The sequence below is a fragment of the Opisthocomus hoazin genome, chromosome 18, assembly GCF_030867145.1.
Source record: "Opisthocomus hoazin isolate bOpiHoa1 chromosome 18, bOpiHoa1.hap1, whole genome shotgun sequence".
Lineage (NCBI taxonomy): Eukaryota > Metazoa > Chordata > Aves > Opisthocomiformes > Opisthocomidae > Opisthocomus > Opisthocomus hoazin.
Genome location: NC_134431.1, coordinates 12,015,995 through 12,039,117, shown reverse-complemented (window position 1 = coordinate 12,039,117; position 23,123 = coordinate 12,015,995). Strand labels below are relative to the sequence as shown.

Here is a 23,123-nt window from a genome sequence, read left to right as displayed (position 1 = left end):
TTCTTACTGCTTTATTGCAGTGGAAGAGCATAAACAGCTTGGATATGTGGTGTGTCAATATGCCACTTGTTAATAAGCAAGGACGTGAATCATAAATATTCGGCTGTTTGATCACCAGGCTTTTAATTAATGTTTTGATGATCTCCAATAAGAATAAAACTCAGAACGATAGATATTGAGTAGATACGACAGAGAAAAGATGCAATGATTTTCTGTGTTATCTGATTTATATGACAGATAAACTATCAACTCATCCAGTTTCGTACAGAGAGAGGAGAGACGTACATTTTCTTTTTTATATCATATTGTAAAAAAAAAAAAAAATCACTTAATTCAAATGTGTATCTAAAATGTTCCCAGAGGACAGTGATGCAGGCAAAATAATCAAGGTTTAGCACTGTGTAATAAAGGTTTGTGGCCAGATTTTAAATGAAGTAGCTGTTCCTGCACTTGCCTGTGCTGGAGCGAAGCTTCCTGAGCAAAACACGCTGCTGGGCCGGCCAGACCTCCCTCCGGAGGACTGTCCCTCCCGAAAACCTTGCGGGAGGTTTTCAGCTCCGGGTTCCGAGGTGCCACAATGGCTGGGGCTGGGGCAGCCGGTGGTGGGACCGTGTTTCCTACCATCACCATGAGCCCGCTGCTCACCGGCTACAGGGCACCAGGAAAGCCTCTTTTCTGCCAAAAGTGAGCAGCCGGTGCCCCGAGGAGCCCCAGGCCCAGGTGTCGTGGGCTGGCTGGGGCCGTAGGGCCACCCTCTTGTGGGAAAAAGGCTCCTTGCTCCCGGCAGCAGCCCATGTTGGCATCCGTGTGGCTCGGCCATGGCCGCAAGCAGCAAACCGTATGGCATGGAGGGTTCCTACTGAGGCAGAAGGCAAAACGCCCAGCTGCGACAGGGCGCAGGATCGGGGCCATCGGAAGCCGGTGGGAACTTCACCCGCTGGATGCCGCAAGAAGCCAAGTACAGTTCTAGAGCACCCAAAAGCCTGGGGAAAGGAGCGGGGCTGGGGATACGCGCGTGGTTTCTCCCAAGCGGCACTTCACTGCGGCGCTCGCTGCTTTCGGGTCTGCGCCGCAGGACCCGCCTTGTGCAACTTCACTTAATAACTCTGAACTGGGCTGTGCAATTTAACAGCTTCTGAGGAGCTCGATGCTAATGCATTGATTTTGCTTTAATAGAATTTTGTTGTCAATGGCCAGTGCTCAGCACGGTGCAGGCTTCAATCTTAACCCATCTGAAGGCTCTGCTCGTTTCCAGTTGAGCTCCGTTCATTTCCAGTTGAATAGGTTAAGCAAAGACAGACCTCACTGTTCTCAATTCACTTTATGATCCTCCCATCATAAAAAATAATATCAGCACCTTGCTTTTCATGTCAGAACTACATTTGAGCTGCTATTCCCTATGCCCATGAGTAAATCCCATAAAAGCCGCCCCGTTGTACTGTCGCTATTTTTCCTTGTGGATGATTGATTGATGGATGAGTGCTGACACTTCAATGAAGCTATTTCGACTGCCATCTCAATCCGATGATGTGAGGGGTATATTTTCTGTCCATGCCTCATTACTTCAGAATGACATTCCTGGAACTTCATTTACTTTTTCCCTCCTTCCCTCAAGCGCCATATTTTTTCCCATCTAGGTTATGCATGCCATAAAAAAAGCAATTTGCTATTATATGTGGCATAAGGGCAACACTTTCCCTAGGAGGTAAATAAGAAGGGCCTTTTTTTCACCTCCATGTTGAGTTTAGGGATCATGTCAAAATTTCCCAAACAATGCCAAAACAGGCCCTTCTGCACAAGCCCCAGGGAATGCAGTAAACATATTTAGCCTGATTTTGTGAATGCTCCACTGCAATTACATCCTTGAACATCTAGACTAAAACAACAGTAAAAGACACCCCAAATCCCTCTCTTATTTGAGAAAGCTCCTCTTCTCAACTTGTGCCTAGCATACTTTGAATATTTCATTTGCCATGGAGTAGCAATTTACAACTTGATCCAGACTTATTTTTCCTTTGAGAATAATGGAAGTTCATCATTAAATGCAGAGATGGCTTTGTCTACTGGAGGTTGCTTTCGCTGCGAGGAACCGCTCAGCGAGAGTAAACGGGGCTGCGCCTGGTTTTCCAAGCAGTGCACCAGGTAACGTGGGACTTGTGACATTAGCATATCCTGGAAGATTTTGTGAGTTGACTCGAGACCCGATTTTAATCTGTGTAATACAATATTCCCGTTAATAATAATGTATAATTAAGACATCCGTTAAAAATCCATAACGTTAATTTAATGGAGAAAAATCTAATACAGTTCTATTGGAATTTTTACGTTAAATTAACTTTAACGGGCTTTTAATGGATGTCTTAATTAGATCTCATTATTAACGTGAATATTCCACAAATTAAAATTGGGACCTCAAAGTTTTAATGAAAAAAGTTGCAAGCACAAATTTGAAATTGCTGTCTTTGTAGCCCCCTTCTCCCCAGGTCTCGGTTGACTTGAAGACAGCTGAGCGTTCCAGCCTGTCCATGCCGGCAGCGCTGGCCAGGCCGGACAGGGAGCGTGAAGACCAGATTCTGATCTCATTTACGGTGGCATAAATCCAGTGTAACTCCATTGGCTACAACAGAGAGATTTAGATTTACACTCACCTAACTGAGAAAGGAATTCTACTTTCATTCTTTTATATCTATATATAGATATTTATATAGTGATATTTATATATAGATATACCTATATTTATATAATGTTCAATAATCTAACAATAGTACTTTTGTTTAAAAATCACTCCATCGCATATGTCTCGTCATAAACCGTAATGGAGTTTTAAATATATATATATCTGAGGAATAAAACAAACTGAAAATAATCCATTTTAAACAAATCTTTGGCAGCAACATGGTTAAGCATAACTATTTGAACAACTTGCACAGAAGATTAACATTGTTCAGAGGTTTTTTGGCTCAGAATCTGTTTTAACTTAATAATTCTTGTACTTACTGTGATGTATTGATCCCTAGTGCAATGACTGGATTGGGCAACCCAGGTGCAACAGTAATAGCTGCACAGAATAGAAACATTTCCTTTAGACAAACTATCCCAAAGGGGTCATAAATAGGAAATGGACATTACCATGAAAAGTAAAGCTTCCAACGTGACTGCATCTTGTGTAGCACACTTGGACATTAAACTATGAAGAATTTTTTTTTCCTGTCAAGTGTTACAAATTGACGAAATAAGTACATCAATGTTCTCAGTCATTATCTTACTTCAGTGGCACTTTGTTTTAGTGACAGCAAAAAGGGACAGTGGAGACCAGACAGCCCCAGTGCAGTTTATCAATGAAAATCTAATATCGTCCATAAGCAGGGGAGTGGAAATCAATACTTCATTACCAAATTGTTAGTGAGGATGAAGAAGAATAGCGGGAGGGTTTTTGGCAGTCTTCTCGGTCTGGGTTGTTGTGAGTTCAATGTCAGGATCGGAGTGACGTGCAGAGGCGGGCTGGGTGCAGGAAGCCTGGGCTGGAGAGCTGGAGCTAAGGCATTCGTCCTGCAAGCAGAATAATAACAACTATCGTTACCAAGTTTCTAATCATGATTCCAGATTTTATTGAATATGTACTTTTTTTCGATAGAAATTTACTAAATGAGTCGGCTTTGTTTTACTATGTCCACCCACAGGCTCACAGAAAGCAAGGACACAGAAGTGTGAATAAAAACCCTCGGGTCCTGACATCCGTAACCGTGCGGGGTTAGTGGGTGAGCGCTGACTGGTGCTGCGGCTCTGCCTGCTCCACGGAGTCCGTGACTCTGCATCTCTGCTTTTCCCTCGTGTTGGTTAAACCTGGACAATACCACGACCCTCATTCTACAACCAGCCAAGAATATGCCCTGAAACCCTCAGGGTGAGTTGGACTTCTTGGTACCCACGCTGTGTTTAAATTGCTGGACTATTGCTGTGGTATTTCTGGTTGTTAAGGCCCCCACCCCTCCCCTCCCCAGCACTAAAAGCTGCTGTTCTTCCACTGGACCTTTTCCATTCTGCAACTACTGTAAGTGCTAAGTGACTCAAGTTGTGAAGTTATTTCTATAGAGAGACAGAAGGTGTTTTACTTAATTTCAAGATGTGGGTTTAAAAGTTCAGCCTAAAATTGAGTTCTGTTTTGCTTATAACCTGGGAGAAAGATATCAAGAAAAGCAGTAGAAGAAACAACTGGAAAAATAGGGTGAGAAATGAGGCAGGCAATAAGTAGAGTGAAAGTCAATCTGGAGAGAGCACAGAGAAAAAAAGACCAGCAGCGGGCAAAAAGAAATATGTTACTAACAAATATATTATCTGTTCAAGGCCGTGGACATTTGAGCAAACACAACTCAAATCCTGCGGTGTGTTCCCTGAGTTATGGCTAAATCAACTGGAAATTCAGTAGTAGCTTTATTTAAAGTAAAATAAACTCAGTTTTTAAAAAAATTCCATATGAAAACAAGGAAGTCCATTGACTTCATGCTATTTAGTTTATGATTTGGTTTGTTTTACAACATCTTCACCTTTTCAGTTTTCACAGTGATGCTGAGTTTCGCATTGGCAGCCCAAACTTGCTATGAAGAAATTGTTGGAAGGGAAGAAGAGGTTTTGGCAGCTGAATGTAGAGACTTTTGGCAAACGAGGATGCATGGAAGTCGGTTTGAAATTGTGGTGAATACCTTAGATCATTAGTCCCACTTAAAAGATATTAAAAGCAATCCATGTTAACACTTTAAAATGTTGTCTTTAGGTTTCAGAGGTAACGCTCCAGAGCAATTCACACCTTGCAAAACCTATTATTTTTCACTGGGAAAGGACAAAGCTGTGTCAGTTTACACCTTGTTCAAATTTTAAAGCAATCCAGAAGCCTTACTATTGTAACGCCTAGAGCTGAAACACAGCAATGCCGTGAGCTGCGGCCAAGTTCTCAGCTGCAGAATCACCCTCTGCAAATGGTCCAAGCGCAGACTGCGGAGATGGCATGGGCGTCTGACCCTACCTTTCCGGGTAGATTTTTGTGGCCCTCACCAGGACGGAAAGCTACCTGTGGTGTGCCATGTAAGTCCTGCCTTGGATCCTGTCGAGCTCTGTAGCAGCTCTGACACGCAGAGCATCTGCCTGACTCATGGGTGCAGGACACAGACGCTATGGGCTGGTCCCGCATAGGCCAACATGAGGGGCAGTGGTGGAAGAGCTGAGTGCAGGAGCCATAACTCTTGATTAATTCAACTCTGCCTCCAGAATGTCATTAGGACAATTAAGCAGTGTGTAGTATTACTGAAAGTGCTAAATCTGGGTAGCAGTCTGGGTTTGAAGCAAAGCGACTGCAGAGTACTGGTTCCCTGCCAGCGGGAAATATTTATCAGGGGCTTGGACTGGAAAACTAAAAAGCCAAACTCCTGCCTCTTTTTCTTCTTGACTCACTGTGAGGAAGGTCCTTAGACTTTTGTATTAGACCAGTCATAAAATCACCTAACAATATTCCTGGTTGCTCCCACATCACTAGGGAAACGTGCACAGAGCAATATTAAGGGCACTGTTAACCCTTGGCAGAGCTCTTCAGACGCACATCAGTCAGGGTGCAGGTCCATGAGAAATTCTGCTGGCAACAAACCCATTTCAGAAGCTCTCATCCCTTCCTATCATTTCCACCCCGCAGTACCATACAATCCTCAGCTGTGTCCCTGCTTCTGTCTGGGGGTCTGCACCACCCCACCGAAAACTGGATCCCTCCCTGGTGTGGGTCACAAGGGGCCACACAGAGTCCTGACTGGAGTCCCCAGTGCAGGGCTGGGACTGCACAGCTGGTGGGGAAGGGTGGAAACCTCTTCAGCTGGTTTTGCTGCTGGAGGAAAGAGACGCTGGAACAAGGCACCCGGGAGCTGGAGGGGATTCTCTGCGCTGCTGCGTGTGTGCAGGCAGTTTTGGTTTAGCAATGCTATAAAAGCCATTTGTGACAATTGTATAAACTTTTGAGGCTAAACATCCGTATACTTGACTAATGGTAACATCCTTGCATGACTAAAATCAATTGGGACTTGGCATTGATTTCAGTGGGATAAGCACTTCACCCCTAGGTCTTTTGGCCAACCAAAGTCTCCATCCTTAGCTTTTTTTTTGCATTGATATCACTGCAGGCTGGGACAGGACTTTGGGAAATTAATTAGTGTGAGCCCTGATCAATAAGGGTCATAGTTTATGTATTTCATTATCAAGTCTCTAAGAGATTCAGGGAGTATGTGGAGAGCTTATCGCCCGCACTCTAGGGCATAGCAGCTTGGATGTTCAAACAGCACTTGATAGGCAAAGTTTGTTGCTTCCAGAAATGTAGTTCAACATGTACCATAAAGAAAACTCCATCATTTAAATTATGTTATGAAATGTGTTTGAGGGTGTTCATTGTGCTGATGTCTTGTATAGCATATGTGAAAGATCAGTTGCAGATATTGAAGCTTTGCTTTTATTTAACATCAATTGTCAAGCCATCAACAGATGTAAAAAGTTGTATCTATTTCAATGCGGATGTGTCAGGGCTCAGGATTCCTTCTAACAACCACCTTCCCACTCCTTGTCCATGGCACAGCTTCCCTCTCCTCATTCAAATCTTGCTGTGAAATCTTTGAATTAGAAACTCTCAAACATGTCTGCAGTTTGAGACAACTGTCAACCGTATGTCAACAGCTAATCACGCATGTGTCCAGCCTCGGCGGGCTGGCACCGGTGCTGCTCAGCTGTGCTCCTTCGCTCCCGCATGGCTCCTGCCTCATGACAGCAGCCGTGAGCTCACTCTTTCCTTCATGTGCACACGCATGCCACATCTCATGCTTTCATTTGCTCTCTCCAGTCTCCTTTTTCCTTTTTCTCCATGGCCAAAAGCCACGCTAAGTGAATGAAGCAGCTGCCTGGGGGATAGGGCACGGGCTGGTTGCTCATGGGGTGGTTGTCAAGTCCCTCCCTTGGAGATTGCTTTCACTTTGCTTTTTGGGTTCTGCAGGAGAACACTGACCTCTTCAGTGGCACGGTCCAAGGTGTGATGGTACTCTAGAGCCAGGCAGATGACAGCAGGTTCATGTGTTTATAATGTTCCAGGTTTTTTTGCATTTCTAGATCTTTGCTAATATCATTTTATCATCTTCTATTAGTGTAATGAGATAATAAAAATGACAGTATGTACCTGTGATCCACCCACCAAAGTCTACGGGAGTCTATGGATCAAAACCTTTTCATGCTGCAGCTGTATCTATAGTAATAAATTGCAGGACTCTTAAAAGGCCAGATAGAAAGACACAGACAGTCCCTTTGTGGTTACCAAACATGTTATCTCTAGATGTCATTTTTGACCTACTTTTGCTAGATTTTTACAGCAGTAGAAAATCTGTTCCCTAAAGAATCGTGCTCACGTGTATAATACCTAGATAGGGTGAAAAAGCAAATCTGGATATATTTTATTTCATTTAGGACTCCTCTCACCATGAATTACAATATTACAGACTCTAAATGCCTTCTCGTTACCCATAATTATAACTAAAATTATATCAATCTAAACAGTAACTACTCAGATGATTCATCCTGATTGTAAGGAGCATGCTGTCTTAAGTTATGCCTGCCCATCCATTTTAAAGCCTCGCAGCAGGAATAGCTTTCCAGAAGGTCATTTAACAGCACATTAAATAAATAAATAGAACGTATTTGTTTTAGTAAACACACTCTAGTAGGGTGGGAAAGCATTTTGGGAGAGGTAGGAATAACCCTCGTGAAAACTAATACTTTCAGTTCTTCTTCGCTCTTGCTGAGGGTGCAGCAGCCCAAACACGGGCAGAGGCTCCGCATGATGCCAGCAGGAAGAGGTCCCTCATGTTCTGCACACTGAAGGGTGTCGCGCCAAGGAGCTGCACTGTGCGCTGCACAGAAGTCGCAGCCAGCTGCCGCCCAGCAGCCAGCAGCAGAGCACGGGGGGAGGAGGACACACCAGCACAACCCACCGCGGTCACCGGCAGGTACCTGAACCTCTCACATCCCTGCAGAAGGCACCGGACTTTGCGTATTCAACCTGAGCCATCAGCCACACGGAGAGGGGAGTGTGGAAAAAGGTCTCTCTTATTGTAAAACATTTCTGTCCTGTGATCTAAGCTTATGAGAATGCCGGAAAAGATAATGGAAAAGAAATGTGGTCTCTAGCTCAGATGTTCCTGGGGCGTGCCTGGCTAAATATGAAATTGTCTGACTGTGGTAACACCCAGGTGGAGGAATTTAGAGATCTCGTTGCCTGGGATGATGGAAACTGCATTTAATAAAAACTTGAAATCAGTTGCATTTATCTCAGACAACTCTTTGCTGAAGATACTTTGTGAAGAGGCTAAGGCCAAGGCCGGATAAAAGACCTCTGGATTTCAGCATCAAGATCGTCAGAGTACAGATCTGCAGCTGGTGCAAAACACCTCTCTGTAGGAGGTCGCTGAAGTTATGCCGATTTACCTCAGCTGGCCTGGCCCAACTGTTTTGCGATGTAAAAGAAGAATCTCCTTGAGATCCGCCAAGAAAAACCCCAAACCTTTCACTTTTTGAGTGTCTTGTTTTCAGAAACATCTGATCTCTATGCACGTAGTTTCGTATGACAGATTTTTTTAGGTGTGACCCTGGCTGAACAAAACTCTTCAGCACGTGGCTGTTGGCATGGTGCACAGTGCAGCGAACAGTGCTCCATCTCTGCCAGGAGCCGTGGGCTAGTGGCACCAAACACTGCGGCTGGGCTGTGCAGATACAGCAACGCGGACTTTCTAGGGGCATGCCCGGGCAGGCCTGTGTGTGGACCAATCAGGCCACCCGAGACCTGAGAGAGAGATGAAAATATTCCTCTGCATATACATTCGAGTTTATGTACAAATAGAAATATGTTTTTATATGTAAGTATATACATGTGTTCCTTGACAAAAAGCAGCCCAGCCAGAGCTACTGAATATGCGCAGCAGTGCCCCGCTCACTGGGGTTACCAGACATCCCTGAACAAATACAGCTAGATCCTCCAAATCCACCTGAACAACATGGCTTGCGGAGATGCTGACATCTATTAGCCTAAGCAGTTCCCCAGAGGGCAGGCGGTTTCTTCTCTGAATGACTAGACAGGGATCCAGGAGTATTTCAGAAGCAAGAACGATGAGACACATTCCCCAGAAGACAGGGGCAAATGAAAGGAGCAGGAAGGGTGGAGGTGAGTGCTGCTGGCTGAAGCTGCCCCATTCCTCCTGCTGCGTGCAACCTCTCACCAGTGCCAAACGTACGATGCCGCAGATCGGAGGCTATTTAGACTGAGAAAGATCAGCAAGAATAATTTTTTTTTTCATGATAGTTTGGGCAATCCAGGTCTTTGCACGGACCCAGGCAGCTAAGGCAGTGATGCTGGGTGTAGGGATGGTGCAGGAGGGACAACCGGTGCTGCTGCCAGCAGTGATGCGTGCTCAGCCCGTCCTCACCCCCCTTGGAGGTAGCCAGGAGGGGAAGGGAAGAGAGCGAGCAGGGGTGCTAAAACCCAGTTCCCACCCCCAGAGATCTGCTGTGCATGGCTTTAGGCAAATCATTTCACCCCCTTGCACACCTCATCTGTTTTGCTGATCGATGCAGTCAGACAAAGAGTTGGGGGCTGCAGCTCCCGGTGTCTTCAGAGAGATGCAATGAAATCCCGGGCTGGCGGAGAGAGTGGGATTTCTGCCACTTGTGTTGAGAAAGGCCAAGATTTCACCCCTGATCTCAGCTTGGGCCTCAAGATGACATAGGATGCAGACATGTTCAGTAACAAAGAAGAGTTCACATGATATCAAACAGGCACAAAGAAATATCCTGACACTTAACTGGTCCCTCCTAATCGCTTGTGCACACAAATCCCTAGCAGAGGGATGTCTGGAAGGGATACAGGGTTGTAAAGAAAAAAAATAAGACAGAACATTTATTTTTTGTTTTTTCCTATAAATAAAGTATAGTCATCAAATCACAGTGTATTTGAGAGCACATGTTATTGACAGCCTATTCTTGGAGAAAAAAAAATTGGATTTTTTGGCAAAGTTTCTCTATTTGCTAAAGATTAAATTGTTCATTGTACAGGGCACCATCTGCCCTTGGAGAGAGATTTAGTTGATGGCAGCTGCAACCAAAGTGTGGAAGATAAAGCTGAATTTCTGGTTTCTTTTCAACTAGCAACTGTCATTACAGGTCACATGCAAACTGTGTCATTTTCTGTGACAAGCAGGTTCTGTAGACTTGGGTGCTTGCTACATTTTAAAATGCCACCTGTATAGATCCCAGAAGAGAAATATCTTTTGTAACACACCTTGAAAAAAGTGAATTTAGAGCAGATAAGACAAAGCATTTATTGTTCAACCGCCTGGACACAGGTGGTGGGTTCAAGTCCCAGGTTTGCAGGGATGGATGTCAGGACGTACTGGTGGGTCACTTAAAGACAGATTTACCAATTAATTTAGGTGCTTAAAAAGGCCAAATTGTCATCTGCAAGTGTTTACTCAACTGCTGCATAATTCCTCAGTTGCCTTGTTTCCCTTGCGATGTAATTCCTGTTTAGATTACACCCCACTTTTTTTCAAATCTGAAGAGAATTTCTTAATCATCAAACGAGAGGCTATTGCGGGTGGGTTTTCTCCCAACCCCACCTACTGAGCTTTGCCATTAAAATGTCTCGATTCGCTGCGAGACAGCAAAGGCTACTGGAGAGCAGGGAGATGCTCATCCTATCTCTGCTTTCAGAGCTATTTTGACAGAACACGATACTTATCACTGGCTAAAGGGAGCACCTCCAGCAAGGAATTCGTGCCTCTTCCCTCTCTCCTGAGCACCGTAACTGTTCTGCAGGAGAACTGTGTTCCCTTTCTCTGCTGAACAAAATGGGAGGGGGAGAAGTTAAGAGCACACCGGTACATTTTATTAGGACTAAGAAACAAAGCAAAACAAAAAAGCAAACCCAAACCTCTTTCCTTTCATCCCTGCCTTGCTATGAAAGTGCCTTCATATCTCCAGGCTTGCTGACAATATTTCAGGATGGTACATCACACACCGTCTCCTCTGGAACGGCAGACATTGTCAGTGCTGTGAGACAACTACTCTCTGGATTGTACTTCACAAAGAATCTGTATAAAGCATTTCTATAGAAAAAAGATTTTTGAAATTTGTGAGTCAGCCTTTCAGACAAGGCTGAGTTCTGGTTAATTTTCTTCTGATGATTTCCACATTTTCTACAAGAAAAACAACAGCTACTATTGCCTCAAGACAGACTGAACTAGTTGTAATTCGCCTAGATATAAGATTGGTTTTTTTTCCTGTGAAAGAATTTGCAGGACATAAATTTGTTCTCAAGTTTATTCTGTTCACGTTAACTTCTTGGTCTTCTATCACACTTTGTCGTGGTAGAACGGGATCATTTAACAAATCTGGTGTGATTAAATCTATGTTTTTGGATCAAAAGATTCTTTTTTTTTTATAATGGGTAGCGGCTTTGCCTTTCCAGCAAAATGTTGTTCATCGTTCCAGGTGTCAGCACATCTTTCTGCTTGCTCTGCGATATGTCCAGACCATCCCAGCCTTACCTCCCCGGGAAGGCTCACGCTTCCATGTCTCTCCTGCTGTAGAAGCACGCTCAACCCTTGCCTTGACTTAGGCAGATGCACCTATTGCCATCCGTGATTTGCCTGAGCTAACGTGCTTTCAGGTTTAGGGCCTTCAAAGAGACATCCAGAAAAATGCTTAAAAATCTAATACTATGCCTGTTTGGGTTACGTTTTGAAGAAAGCATTAATCAGTAGGAGAGGAGGGCTGCTTACAGGAATTAGTGCACAGTAATCTGGTTTCTCCTTTCTATGTGAGGAAGCACTTAAAACACAAATTCCCACCTTAAAAACCAAACCAGCGTGCTCAGTGCGAGCTACAAGTAAATCACCTACTCTGTGGTGCCAGAACTGCACATGCTCTTCTGCTGCTGATTTATCTACAGAATATATCACATGCCAGTTACTTGAATTAGGATCACGGGGAGAAGGGAATCATTAGAGAGTAGAAGAAACTCTAACGCATAAAGAAAACTTCTCTGTTTGTCTCCTCCGTGATGCCTGTTTTATTTCCTCTTCATGCACTGACAGTACTGATGAGGACACAGATGCTGTAATCCTGAGCAATTGCTTTTGGGGGTAGCATCATTAGGGTTGCAAATGTTTGATGCAGCAACAGCTTTGAATTTCCAGGCAAGCCCTTTTTCGTGGTCGTTGCAATGTGTTTAGCCGCGCTGATAGGTGAATGGCGCAGCCCACGTCAGGTATTTCACTCCTGGTGCTGTCTCCTTTGCTATCAGAGTGCCTCGAAAAGCCAGGTAAATTAGACTTGGAGAAAGGGACACTGCATCTTTGAGTAATGAGGCTGGGAAACAGGGAACACATTTTCCACTAGCTCATGTCTCACTGTATGGCACTCCGATTTTGTGACACTTCATAATAAATCATTGCTTATCACTCACATGGGAACATAACATGGTTCAAGTTAAGATTCGTTAGTGATTGTAAAGAAGAAACATGAATTGCTCTATATCAGGGCTTTTTGATCATCTTTCTGTCCACTGCAGGCATTTTTTTTATCATAATATTTACAGTAACTGTTGTTTAAAGCATAAATAAAAAGAAGAAGAAAGCGCAGAAAATATGAATAATGAAAATAAATTTATTTGTCTTATTTATGTGTTTATGTAAACATTTGGCAATTGCTTTGCATAGCAGCTTGTATTCAGTGTCACAGACTGCTGCACCAACATAAGTTTCTAAAGCTGGGATTTTAAATATATATGTGTATGTGCATATATAAAAAACGCTAAATGCCAATATATTCATTTTCTGGAGGAGAAGGTTCTAGCAGGCACATCTAGAGCCAATGTGCTTAGTCTACCGCAGGGAGAAGAGAGCCTGATCCTGTCCTGCAGTGCTGTGTCCCCCGGCCCGGTGCAGAAACCTGGTGGCATCAGCCTGGAGAAGAGGGGGAGGCTGCGCCGGCGCAGTCGGGGCGAATCGCGGCTGTTCCCCATCAGCCCCTTACCTGGGCCAGGGTCCATCAAGGGCGGTAGCGAAGAGGGCCTCGTGCTCACTGCGAGGGACCTCGAGAGGTGAGACATCCCCCGTCCCTGCAACGATCTTGGGGATTGCAAAATGTGAGCTTGGGCGGGGCGGGCGTTGGGGATGCCTGCGGCTCTATGCCCAGGCAGCTCGCTGCCTCCTCTCACCTTCAAGAGATGGAGATTTTTCTGTATGCTGTAGTTCACAACTTTTCATCGCAATTTAGGGAGAGGGGTGAAAAGCTTATGGGTTTACAGATTACATCAGTAGCGCTTTAGGGGAATGGTAAGTTTATTATAAAAAGACCTACTAACTGAAAAAATGGGAGCTCGGTAAAATAAAGAATTACAACAGATATGCAGGAACTTTTCACAAAAAAAAAAAATCTATTCGCTTGTGTTACAAATAGTTTTATTTTAATTTGTGTTCTTTACCTTTTGGGTTTGATTGTGGGAGGTACCTAAAACTCTGGGATAACCTGAGAGAAATCAGATAAGGTAAATATTTGCTGCAACTATGGCCTTGATTATTCCCCCTTCAGTAATTTGCTATTTACTATACTAATCAACCATATAACGTGTCATTTCTACTGCTCCCTGGCTGAATAATTTCCAAAACTACAAACAGCTTTCAAGATACTTGCCAGACGGGCACAAATTAATTCTTTCAGAAATTCTTTCTAAAAACATTCCCATTAACAGAATTTTTCACACCTTATATTTGTGTAAAGGAAATAGAGTTGGGTTAAAAAAAAAGCCAAATTATTATTTTAGACAAATTCCTGTATTTTTTTCTGGTTCTATTCCAGTTGAATATTGATGTCGTCTAAAAAATATAAAATATGTTAATGTCTACCTTTGCTAGAATAAGTAGCCTTGTGAGACAGGATGGCAATGGAAGTATGTAGTTAACTGCAGGATTAGAGGCTTTAGTTTAGTAGTTATAAAAAAGAGAGACCTGATCGTCTCTTACTGAGGCAAATAATCCCCTTGATTTGTGGGACAACTTGTCGGAGTAAGATGGCATATGACCAAGGGACTGTAAATTCAGTCGCCTGATCTATCTGATCTCTCTTCCTGACACTCCAAATCGTAAGTATTTGTGGCTATACCAGCTGTTGACTTTGATCTCTAGTGTGCTCTCCTAAACTCAATTTTGCTTCTAGTGTTCATGGTCTAGGTCTCTGCAAGACTTTCCCTTGTGCTCAGAAAATCCCCAAACTATATACAAGAAATGCACTGTACACAAAAATGCAAAATCCCCCAAACACTGGGTTTCTAAAAGAAAATAATCTGTGCTGGTAAAGCACAACATTAGATGCATTTATTATATCTTACTTTTGACCTACTACCAATAGACGATTGTACACAAGAATTAAACACCCCAAGTCTTGACCAAGGAAAAAGACATAGTTTTTCTAATATATATGATACAGACTCTTAATCTGCTCTCACTTGAAGTGGTACAGTGAATGGGATTATTCTCCATTTATTTTGGCTTACGCTAAACTGGAATTTTTGCCCCATAAGCTTCCTGTAATTTTTGTAAGTGGAACTGCCTTGTCAGCATTCTTAATATTTCCCCATGGAAATGGTATTAAAAAGCAGCACATTTGCCCTACAATCTCATGTTTTATCCTTGAGAAATGAGGACTTCTGGTGGATTTTTTTGTTGTTGTTCTCTTTTTCTGTAGGAAAATGGCTTAATAACAATCTCACATGGAGCCTGGAATGAGACAGTGTATCTCTAAAATGTTAATTCTATCGCAAGCCATGCCTGGGTTAAAAACAGATATTGAAACAGGGGAATAAATATTTGACAATGCTGTTAAGGCAACTTTGCTAACGATTTTTGAACAACCTCCAACTGAGGTCTAAATGTCTGCAATACCCATAAACAACTCTATACTGTCCAATTAGGGAGACAAAGACATAGAGTCCTGTCAGGAAGATTTGCATGGCTAAGTGTCTGAGATCACAGAGACGATGAGGGATCGTTCGGAGTGATGGGGGATGCACAGAACGGATGACTATCATTACGATATTACAGAGGCTTACACCTTCCCAATTACTGGCAGGATTCATTAATTACTGCTGCATTTCCCTAATAGAATCCTCTCTCTTTTGCTTATCGCTACCTTCCCTCTGTCTATGTAAACCCACAACTCAGCAGTCGATCACCTATGAAAAATTAGACGGTATAGCTTCCAGTGGCCTATTTAAAATGAAAAGGCAACTGAATAAGAAATAAAGAACAAAAAAATAAGGGCTGTAATGCAGATATGTGGGAGCTACAGAAGCGGCATCAGATGGGTTTCAAATTCTCTTGTTATTGAACTGTTTGAGAAAAGAAAAAAAATCAGCGGCAGCTGCAAAGAGAAGCATCATGGTGGGTTTAAAAGCACAATGGAAGCGCTTTACATAGACCTACGTACACACACAAACTATAGGCAGATTGCAACGCGACAATTACTTAGGGCCTGCTAGGCTGAAGTTTCACAACTAAGATTGGTGAATATTACAGGGGCTCGATGCTGTTGCAATCGACTCAGCCCCATTAAAGATAATGGTGTGAGCATTTCCATGCTGTCATCGTGTTACTATCAACAGCATTATCAGTATCAACTGCTTTTACAATTATGCACAATGGCTCTTCCTGCACAAAGGCTTAGCAACCACCAAACTCGTTCTCTTTTTAAATACACTGAAAAGAGCATAGATTTCAATCCTTCATCTGTTCACAGATGAAACAACATTTCCAAATCATCAGTGATAGCATTTTTTTCCTCCCATTCTAAGGATGGCCAACTGTTCTCAGTGATTTCTATTACATTTCCTACCTATTATTTCATGTAATGGCATTCCTTAAATTTTAAATTAGCTTTGAAGAATAAAAATAATTGAATTCCTGCTGTTTTGTGTACATAGAGGGTGACAGGAGCTAATGTGATAATTTAAACTGTAAATGAGTCTTCACTTTGTGTTCATTAATTACAGCTAATTACTAAATTACAAACCTTCTTGGTTAGGCACTGTTATGTATTCATGTAGCATGTTGGATTTCCAGCTGGTAGAAAACTGTTTTATAGACTTACAAGCTGACACACCAAGCTACCACTGAAACAATTCAGTTTGAAAAATAAAGGAAGGGTGGGGGGCGTGTAGCTGCTCGTGCTCTTTGAATTAAATGAGTGATGAGAAACGGTGCTGCAAACTTCAACCTCAGGTGAGCGAGGATGTTGCTGATATAATTAGAAAATATACGCTGCATCTGGTAGGCAGAAACGCAACGATTTTGAGCTGCCACTTCGGGTGAAGAGCGTGAGGCTGCTCTGCTCACACCTGTTTTGCACCAGTGTTAACTCCTGGCTTTTGACAGAGTTACTCTCTTTACAGAGGCACATCAGTGAGGCAGAAATGCCCCTGCAAACTGGGCCAGTGCTCCTAGCACCAATTCTTCGGCTATACTCACGAACAGCAGGATGGTCATATAAAACTGAACATCCAAGAAAGGGCGCATTCTATTCTATATGTAAGTGTTTATTGTTCCTCACTGAAGGATCATATCCAATGCTGTGGGACTGTCTGGAGCATTTAGGTTACATTTTCTGCACTGAATGGTTCTGTCCAGACCTCTCCTTTGGATACCTTTTCTCTGCTGATGTTTCCTATTGAAGCTGAATGCACTAGTTAAGTCTCTCTCTCTGCAAAGTGAGCAGGAGGAGCACCACAATGACAAAATCAGCCATGTTAAGGTTTCACAAGCTACCAAGCTCAGTACCCAGAGAGAACCATGGCAAGCAAAAAACAGAGAAACCAAAAAAATCACCTACATTTCTGATGAATATAGAGACAGAAGATACAGAGATTTCCCTTTTATCAGCAATTGCATTTTCCTCTGGTTTCCTGCGCTTTTTTCTCTTCTAACAAAACAGGCCTACAGGCTCTCTCCAGGCAGAGTGTCCAAGTCGAGTGCTCCTGCCCAGCCCTGCTGCACCCGGCCAACCCACGCTCCTGCGCCAGCACATCTGCTGGCAAAGCCCTCCCCTGCAACGGGTAACCGAAGCACTGCTTCTTGCTGAAAGCAGGAGAGATTGCAAGGAGCTATGAAAACAAATAATCAAATGAAAACTGTTTAATTACATTATCCTAGGACCCATTTGGCCTTCCAGACTGAGAACTGGGAAGACCCGAATCAAGGGTCCTGCCCCAGGGGTCCAGGGCTGGGTCTGGAAAGGAGATAGTTCTCAGAAGAGCACAGTGTTTTGAATGGCCTATACTGGAATAATTTAGCTGAAAAATACATAAACAGGTAGAAAGGAAAAGCTGGATACTCAACTGATGTAAAACTGTGTAGCATCATTAATTTCAGGAGAGTTATGTTGATTCACAGCAGCTGAGGATATGGCTCAATAGGTTTGTAATAATAAAGACTTTGATGAGAGGCCCCTGAAAGCGGTAACGCTAATGTGTTACTGCTCACATAAACACCAGTTCAATGACAAGGCTTTTCTGCCTAAGAACTAGTCTGTGTCTTCAGGTTTAATGATAAGCACTAGTCTTTTGTCCTTAAATAATCGTTTTCATCTGGAGAATGGCAAAGTGACTTGTACTAACAGCAACAGAAATTCAGTAGTAGACTTAGCAATGGGATTTATGTCATATTCTATTCCCTCATCACCTTCTCATGCTGCCTCTTCTCTTTTGGGTCACAAAAAAACATGAGGAAACCAGAGGAGAAAAGATACACAGGCAGAAATTCCTTTCTTCCTGTGAATAGTAAGTCTCTGCTTTCATATAACAATAATGACTTTCGTTAATCTTCTGTAGGTCTTTCATTGAAGGATTCTTTTCACTCCACATACAGAAACCACTTAAATGCTACTATATATTAAATAAAAATGAGAATTCTTGATATCACAGTTTAAAAATGGCATGAGAAGTAACACTGTGCAGTGTGGCATCTATAGAGGGTCAACATGACTAGAGGTAAGACTGCCATCCTGTAAGTGATCAGCCACCATTTCTAGGCAGTCTCTCACCCAACTTGTTTTTATGTCTCACTCCTTTTTAATTCAGCAGTCTCCAGCATGCAAATTTGCACTGAAACTAAGCATTTCCAATGTGCCAGAGGGAAGCAGGGGCCTCACACCTATTGCTAGACGAGTGCGCCTAATGCCCTTTGGCTTTGCTTTTTTTTTTTCTGCTTTTTAACATAAAGGCTGATTACTCCATTAGTTGAACAACTTGGAAGAAATGACAAGGAACTAACAAGAGAGTAACACTGTATTTTCTATTTGTTTTCTTCCGTTGCAGTGGTGCTAATTAGAAGGAGTAGTTCTTGATACGGTGCTTTGGGGAATGCTGATGAGGAGCACACAAAAGGCTGAAGTGCCTCTTCTCTACAGCATCGGATGCAGCAAAACACAGCACCCTCTCAATTGTCATTAGCCTAATCTCCCACACTATCTCAGTATTTGGGACATTACAGCACTTGCGTGTTAAAGGCTGTATAGACCAGCCTTTCTGAAGCCTCAGCCCTCACTTAGGCATGAGTAATATCATATTAACTCACAGCTTATCATAACAAAACATGTTTTCAAGAGAAATATCCACCCTACTTGGTGGTGGTGGGAAGGGAGGCAGGAATGAGGTGGGCATACGTCATTAGAGAGCACCTGGGCTCTGAGCTGCCTGCACAGCCCTTCGCCCGCAGCGAATGGGCTGCACTGGTTGGGAGTCGTTGCCATCCTTCAGGCAAAAGTCTGCCTCCGTGTAACCTGCCTGGTTTCAGCTCTTTGGATGGGCTAGTTTCAGACATCGAGGAAGAAGGGAGAGACCGCCCTAACTTCCCAAGTGCCACCAACGACAGCTTTTTCTTCAAAGATTTTCACCCCCTCTTGGACTTGGGAAGGGGTCGTGGGGATGCAGGCTGTGAGGGTAGGATGGCACCTCTTTCCCATTCACCAAGGTTTGATTCTCTTTATGAGCATGATCCGCCAATCCGTAATCAAGGGTTAATTTCACAGCTCACTGCTTCATCTAGCATAATATCCATTCAGACTAATTAAATCTGTCTAATAATGTGAGTGTCTTTGTCTTTGTTCTTTCCATTCTTTGTTTTACACCCTTCACATCTCATCTCCAGAACTACACGCCATCACACTCTGCTTGACAAGCAGAATCCATCCCTAAAATTAAAACATTCCTGACCTATCTGCGATGACAAGGCAAGCAAGCTTCACAGCGCTGCGGCCCATGAAGGGAGCTGACACATTTGTTTTTAATTTCAAAAGAGTAGAAAGTGAAGATCTGACCCTGTCAATCAGGCCCTGTGACAAGTTTAATCATTGCTGCCCCACAAAAATCACGGCTAAATAGGAATGCAAATAATGTATCACAGGGCTCTTATAAATGCTAATCAAGGAGAAGTAATCAACTGACAATTTCACTGATCTCCTTTCTGAAGAAGTCAGTCAACGCACTGTCTCTGGACCACAAAGAGAAGAAAAGACAAAAGGCATAGATGCCGTTTCCCAAAAAAACCTATCCTTTTTCAGGGCTTTCTTTTTCTTTTTTATAGAGAAAAACAGAGAATTCACTCTTTTTGATCCTCTACCGAACTTTAAAGCAAAGCTGTTTCTCAGGAACTTGAACAGTTATATGTCAAGTGTACTTTATTAACAGTACCCTCCCAACTCAGAGACAGCACTTGGAAACTTCTGCTAAAATAAAAATCTTCATTTGTCTTTGTCATTCATCCATCTTCAAAATTCTTTTCCGTCTTAACAGCTTCTGTCCTGTACGGGCAATATATTTAGTGATATATGAAGTTTTACAAGTGGAAAGCTAATAGTTGAGCTCACATTTTTTTCTAGCAGCTCCTCTCCCCCCCAAAAAAAAAAAAAAAAAAAAAATCTTGCTTGGAATTTATTTCAGTGCAAAGGCTCTCTTCAGTACCAGGATTTTTTAACTGACTATCCTTTTATGACGTTTTTGATGTGGTAAAGAACAGACAGCGCAGGCAAAATGCCAGTCTTTCACTCACAAATTCTGCGTGGCAAGAAGTCACGGGTACCTATGGAATAGAGCAGGGCCCAGGATAGACAGATGTACAAGATTTGTAATGCTATTTACTGTTATCGTTTCACTGTGGTTTGCTGTGGTAAGCTGTGGCTCACTGTGGTAGGTCCTGCTGGGGCCCTTCAAGCGTTAGAGTCACTGTATTGGCACAAAACAAAAGGATATGGTTTGGCCAGTGAAACTCAGTGCAGGGAGATGCAAGTAGTATAAAGATTGCTGCAAGAGGTAAAGTTCAAAGCATCTAGTTGTTTGAAGTTTGGCTGGTTTTTTTTTTTATTATTAAACTGCTTTCCTACACGGAGCCAAAAGATGAAATAACTCGAGGAGGGCTTCAGCAACAGCAACTTAGACTACCAGTAGGATATTGTAGACAGAAATCTTCCACTAGAACAGAACCTGGTGCTTTACTGCCCATGAGGGCCACAGCATCGATAAAGCAGTATGAGCAGCTACGTCAAAACTTTTTAGGTTTTGTTCACAGGGCTGAGTTACAGAGATCAGAGGCTGGCTGTGCTGAGCCCCATTTGGGCTGATGCTTTGCTTTGCTGTGCCCAAAGAGTGCAGGAACCGTTACACGTCACTGAGGAAGGTGCCATCAAACCCGTTTCAAACCTGACACTGAATCACTCAGATTTACACCTGAGCGAAGACAAGTGGGAACGATCTTTGGTCAGTCCCAAGTTTCCAACTTGAAGAAGCATTAGGGCAGCAACAGTAGCTTCTGTGCCACTTCTGTGAGAAATGTGACCTGGAGATTTGTCACACAGCATTCCCTGCTAGACCGGGATGTTCCCAGCAGCAAACTCACTGCACAGGATGTATGTGGAAGGTGGGAGTAGAAAACAGAAAAAAAAATTGAAAAGCACTTTGCAGTTGTCATGTCACTTAGCAACAACCTTTTCTACTTCACATCAACATGGGCGTAGTAGCACAAAGCACACGTTCTGAAATCTGGGGTAAGCAGTGAATGTAGGAGGGCAAGAAGGAGCTCAAACACCAGCTAATCACAGAGAGCTTTCATTTATCATCTGAGATGCATCTTACATTGCTATCCTTGGGGCTAGGGCTTCTCCTGAATAACCTACTGGATCTAGCTGTCACTGATCTTCCGAGCACTACTGCAGAATAAATTACACAAACACTCCAGGAGGTGGAAACCAAAGTTCAGCTATTTGTTTCCCAAATTAACTCCACCTAAGTGGTCACTCTTCTGCCTGTAGTTTTACTCTCAGATGAATGACATATTTTTTTTTTTTCTTACCTGCTTCAGTTTCCCAACTTCTTCCCTGTAGGATTCTCACTCTTCCCTCTCTTTACATACTGGATTTTCATAAGAAGGTCCAGACTAGCAGGTCCTCAACCCCTATTACTTCTTCCAGAAGTTAATACTGTGGCTCCTTCTGTCTCATTACCAGGCATTTCTATCAGGTGAAGAATGTTTCTGGGCCCTGATAAACAGAGTGGATGCCCTTCCTGCAAAACTAAGTGGCTAAAATTAAAAACTCCAGCACAAAAAGATATACCTATGCAGGTCACTTTGGAAGTTCTAAGGAGGATGATAAGTCAGGCACCCTTCTACTTTAATTATATCACTTGTCCTCATTTGTTTATCTTCTAAGAGTTAGGATTTCATTATTAGCTGTTCCCATACTGTTAGAGGCCAGCTGACTGGCTGAAGGGCTAATTGTTGAGAAAACACGAGGAAACCCATTCTGTGTGATTCAGGAATTCATTGAGATACTACTCTTTCGCTCAGGAAAAAATGAAAAGGCAGGAGCAGATCTGAATGACCGCTATTTCTATGGTTGCTGTCTGAATATAAAGCTCTGCAAAATGTATGAAATATTACATAAATAGAGCATTAGTATGTGCCAAATTAATACATGCATTATCTAGCAGCCATGCAGTGATGCTTATTGTACAATTCTAAATCATCCTAATGGGAAGAAAAAATCAGAATCCATCACTTTGTGGCTGAGTTCCTCTCCTTGCCATTACAAAAAGTGACTTTTGCACACAGATTTGTTTTAGATACATTCTGGAAAGCTGGGCATTGCCAAATGACCAGAGCACATCACCAGCAACCAGTGGCTCCGGAGCTTTGCTCCTGCTGTATGCTCAGAGGGTGTTGCTTAGCTGAAAGCAATTGCAGTACTATGCTAGCGTGCCTTACTCTGGGGTTGGGAGTGACAGCCTGATTTCAGCAGTCTGTTAAACACAGACACACGCATTCTATACCTGAACTTTAACCAGGCATTCAGCACTTGGGAATATATAAGAATATAATTGGTGGCAAACACATGCTCAGACTAAACTGCTCATCAAGCCTGCTTGCGTCCTGCCTAGACACACATGCGCACGCACACACACACTCCAACTCCAAAAAGATCTTGCCAAATAGAGAAGAGACTCTCATTTTTTACAGCTGGGTTTCATTTTTGCAGCTGCCAAGTAGCAAAGAAAAGTAACCCTGGTGATCAGGCCAGAGGATATGTCCTACGCTTTTAAGTAGGCTTCCTGGGAGGAGAGACAATAGACAATCGCCGAGCCTCCGCAAGCTGCCATCGCACGGAGCGCTGCCGGCTGGCACCAGTGCGGCAAGGATTCAGCGCGGGGTGGGTATTAATAAAGTTTTGGCTGTTTGTTGTGCTTAGCCAAAAACCTAAGGAAATGTTGCAAAGGTGAATGCGACTTTGGCGCAGATCGCAGGAGGACCCAGGCTCTGTGCTGCTGCTGCCAGGTCACAGCTGAGCGCTGGTGGGGTTCGCTCCGCAGACTCTCGTGGCTGTAGAGCTCAGCTGGTAACCTGCGCGCTGCACGTGCCTGCCTTCCGTCACTTCATACCACCACCACAATCAACAAATGCAAACAAGCATCTCTCGTCATCGCCGATGGTACTGGGAGAAAGGTTCGGTTCTCCTCCCGG

At 43.2% G+C, this 23,123-nt stretch overlaps 1 protein-coding gene across 3 annotated transcripts in view; it reads right to left on the bottom strand.

The window, feature by feature from the left end:
• Nucleotides 1–2,790: 2,790 nt before the first annotated feature.
• The window catches only part of TSHZ2 (teashirt zinc finger homeobox 2), a 223,036-nt gene continuing 202,703 nt past the window's right edge, over nucleotides 2,791–23,123 (bottom strand). For 2 of the 3 annotated variants that reach the window (XM_009933831.2, XM_075438578.1), the window contains exon 3: nucleotides 2,791–3,549. Coding sequence is in view for 1 of the 3 variants with exons in the window: in XM_075438578.1 (XP_075294693.1) it covers nucleotides 3,548–3,549 (2 nt within the window). In the remaining 2 variants the exon portion in view is untranslated. The remainder of the gene's footprint in view (nucleotides 3,550–23,123) is intronic. The other variant, XR_012765788.1, reaches the window with a different exon arrangement.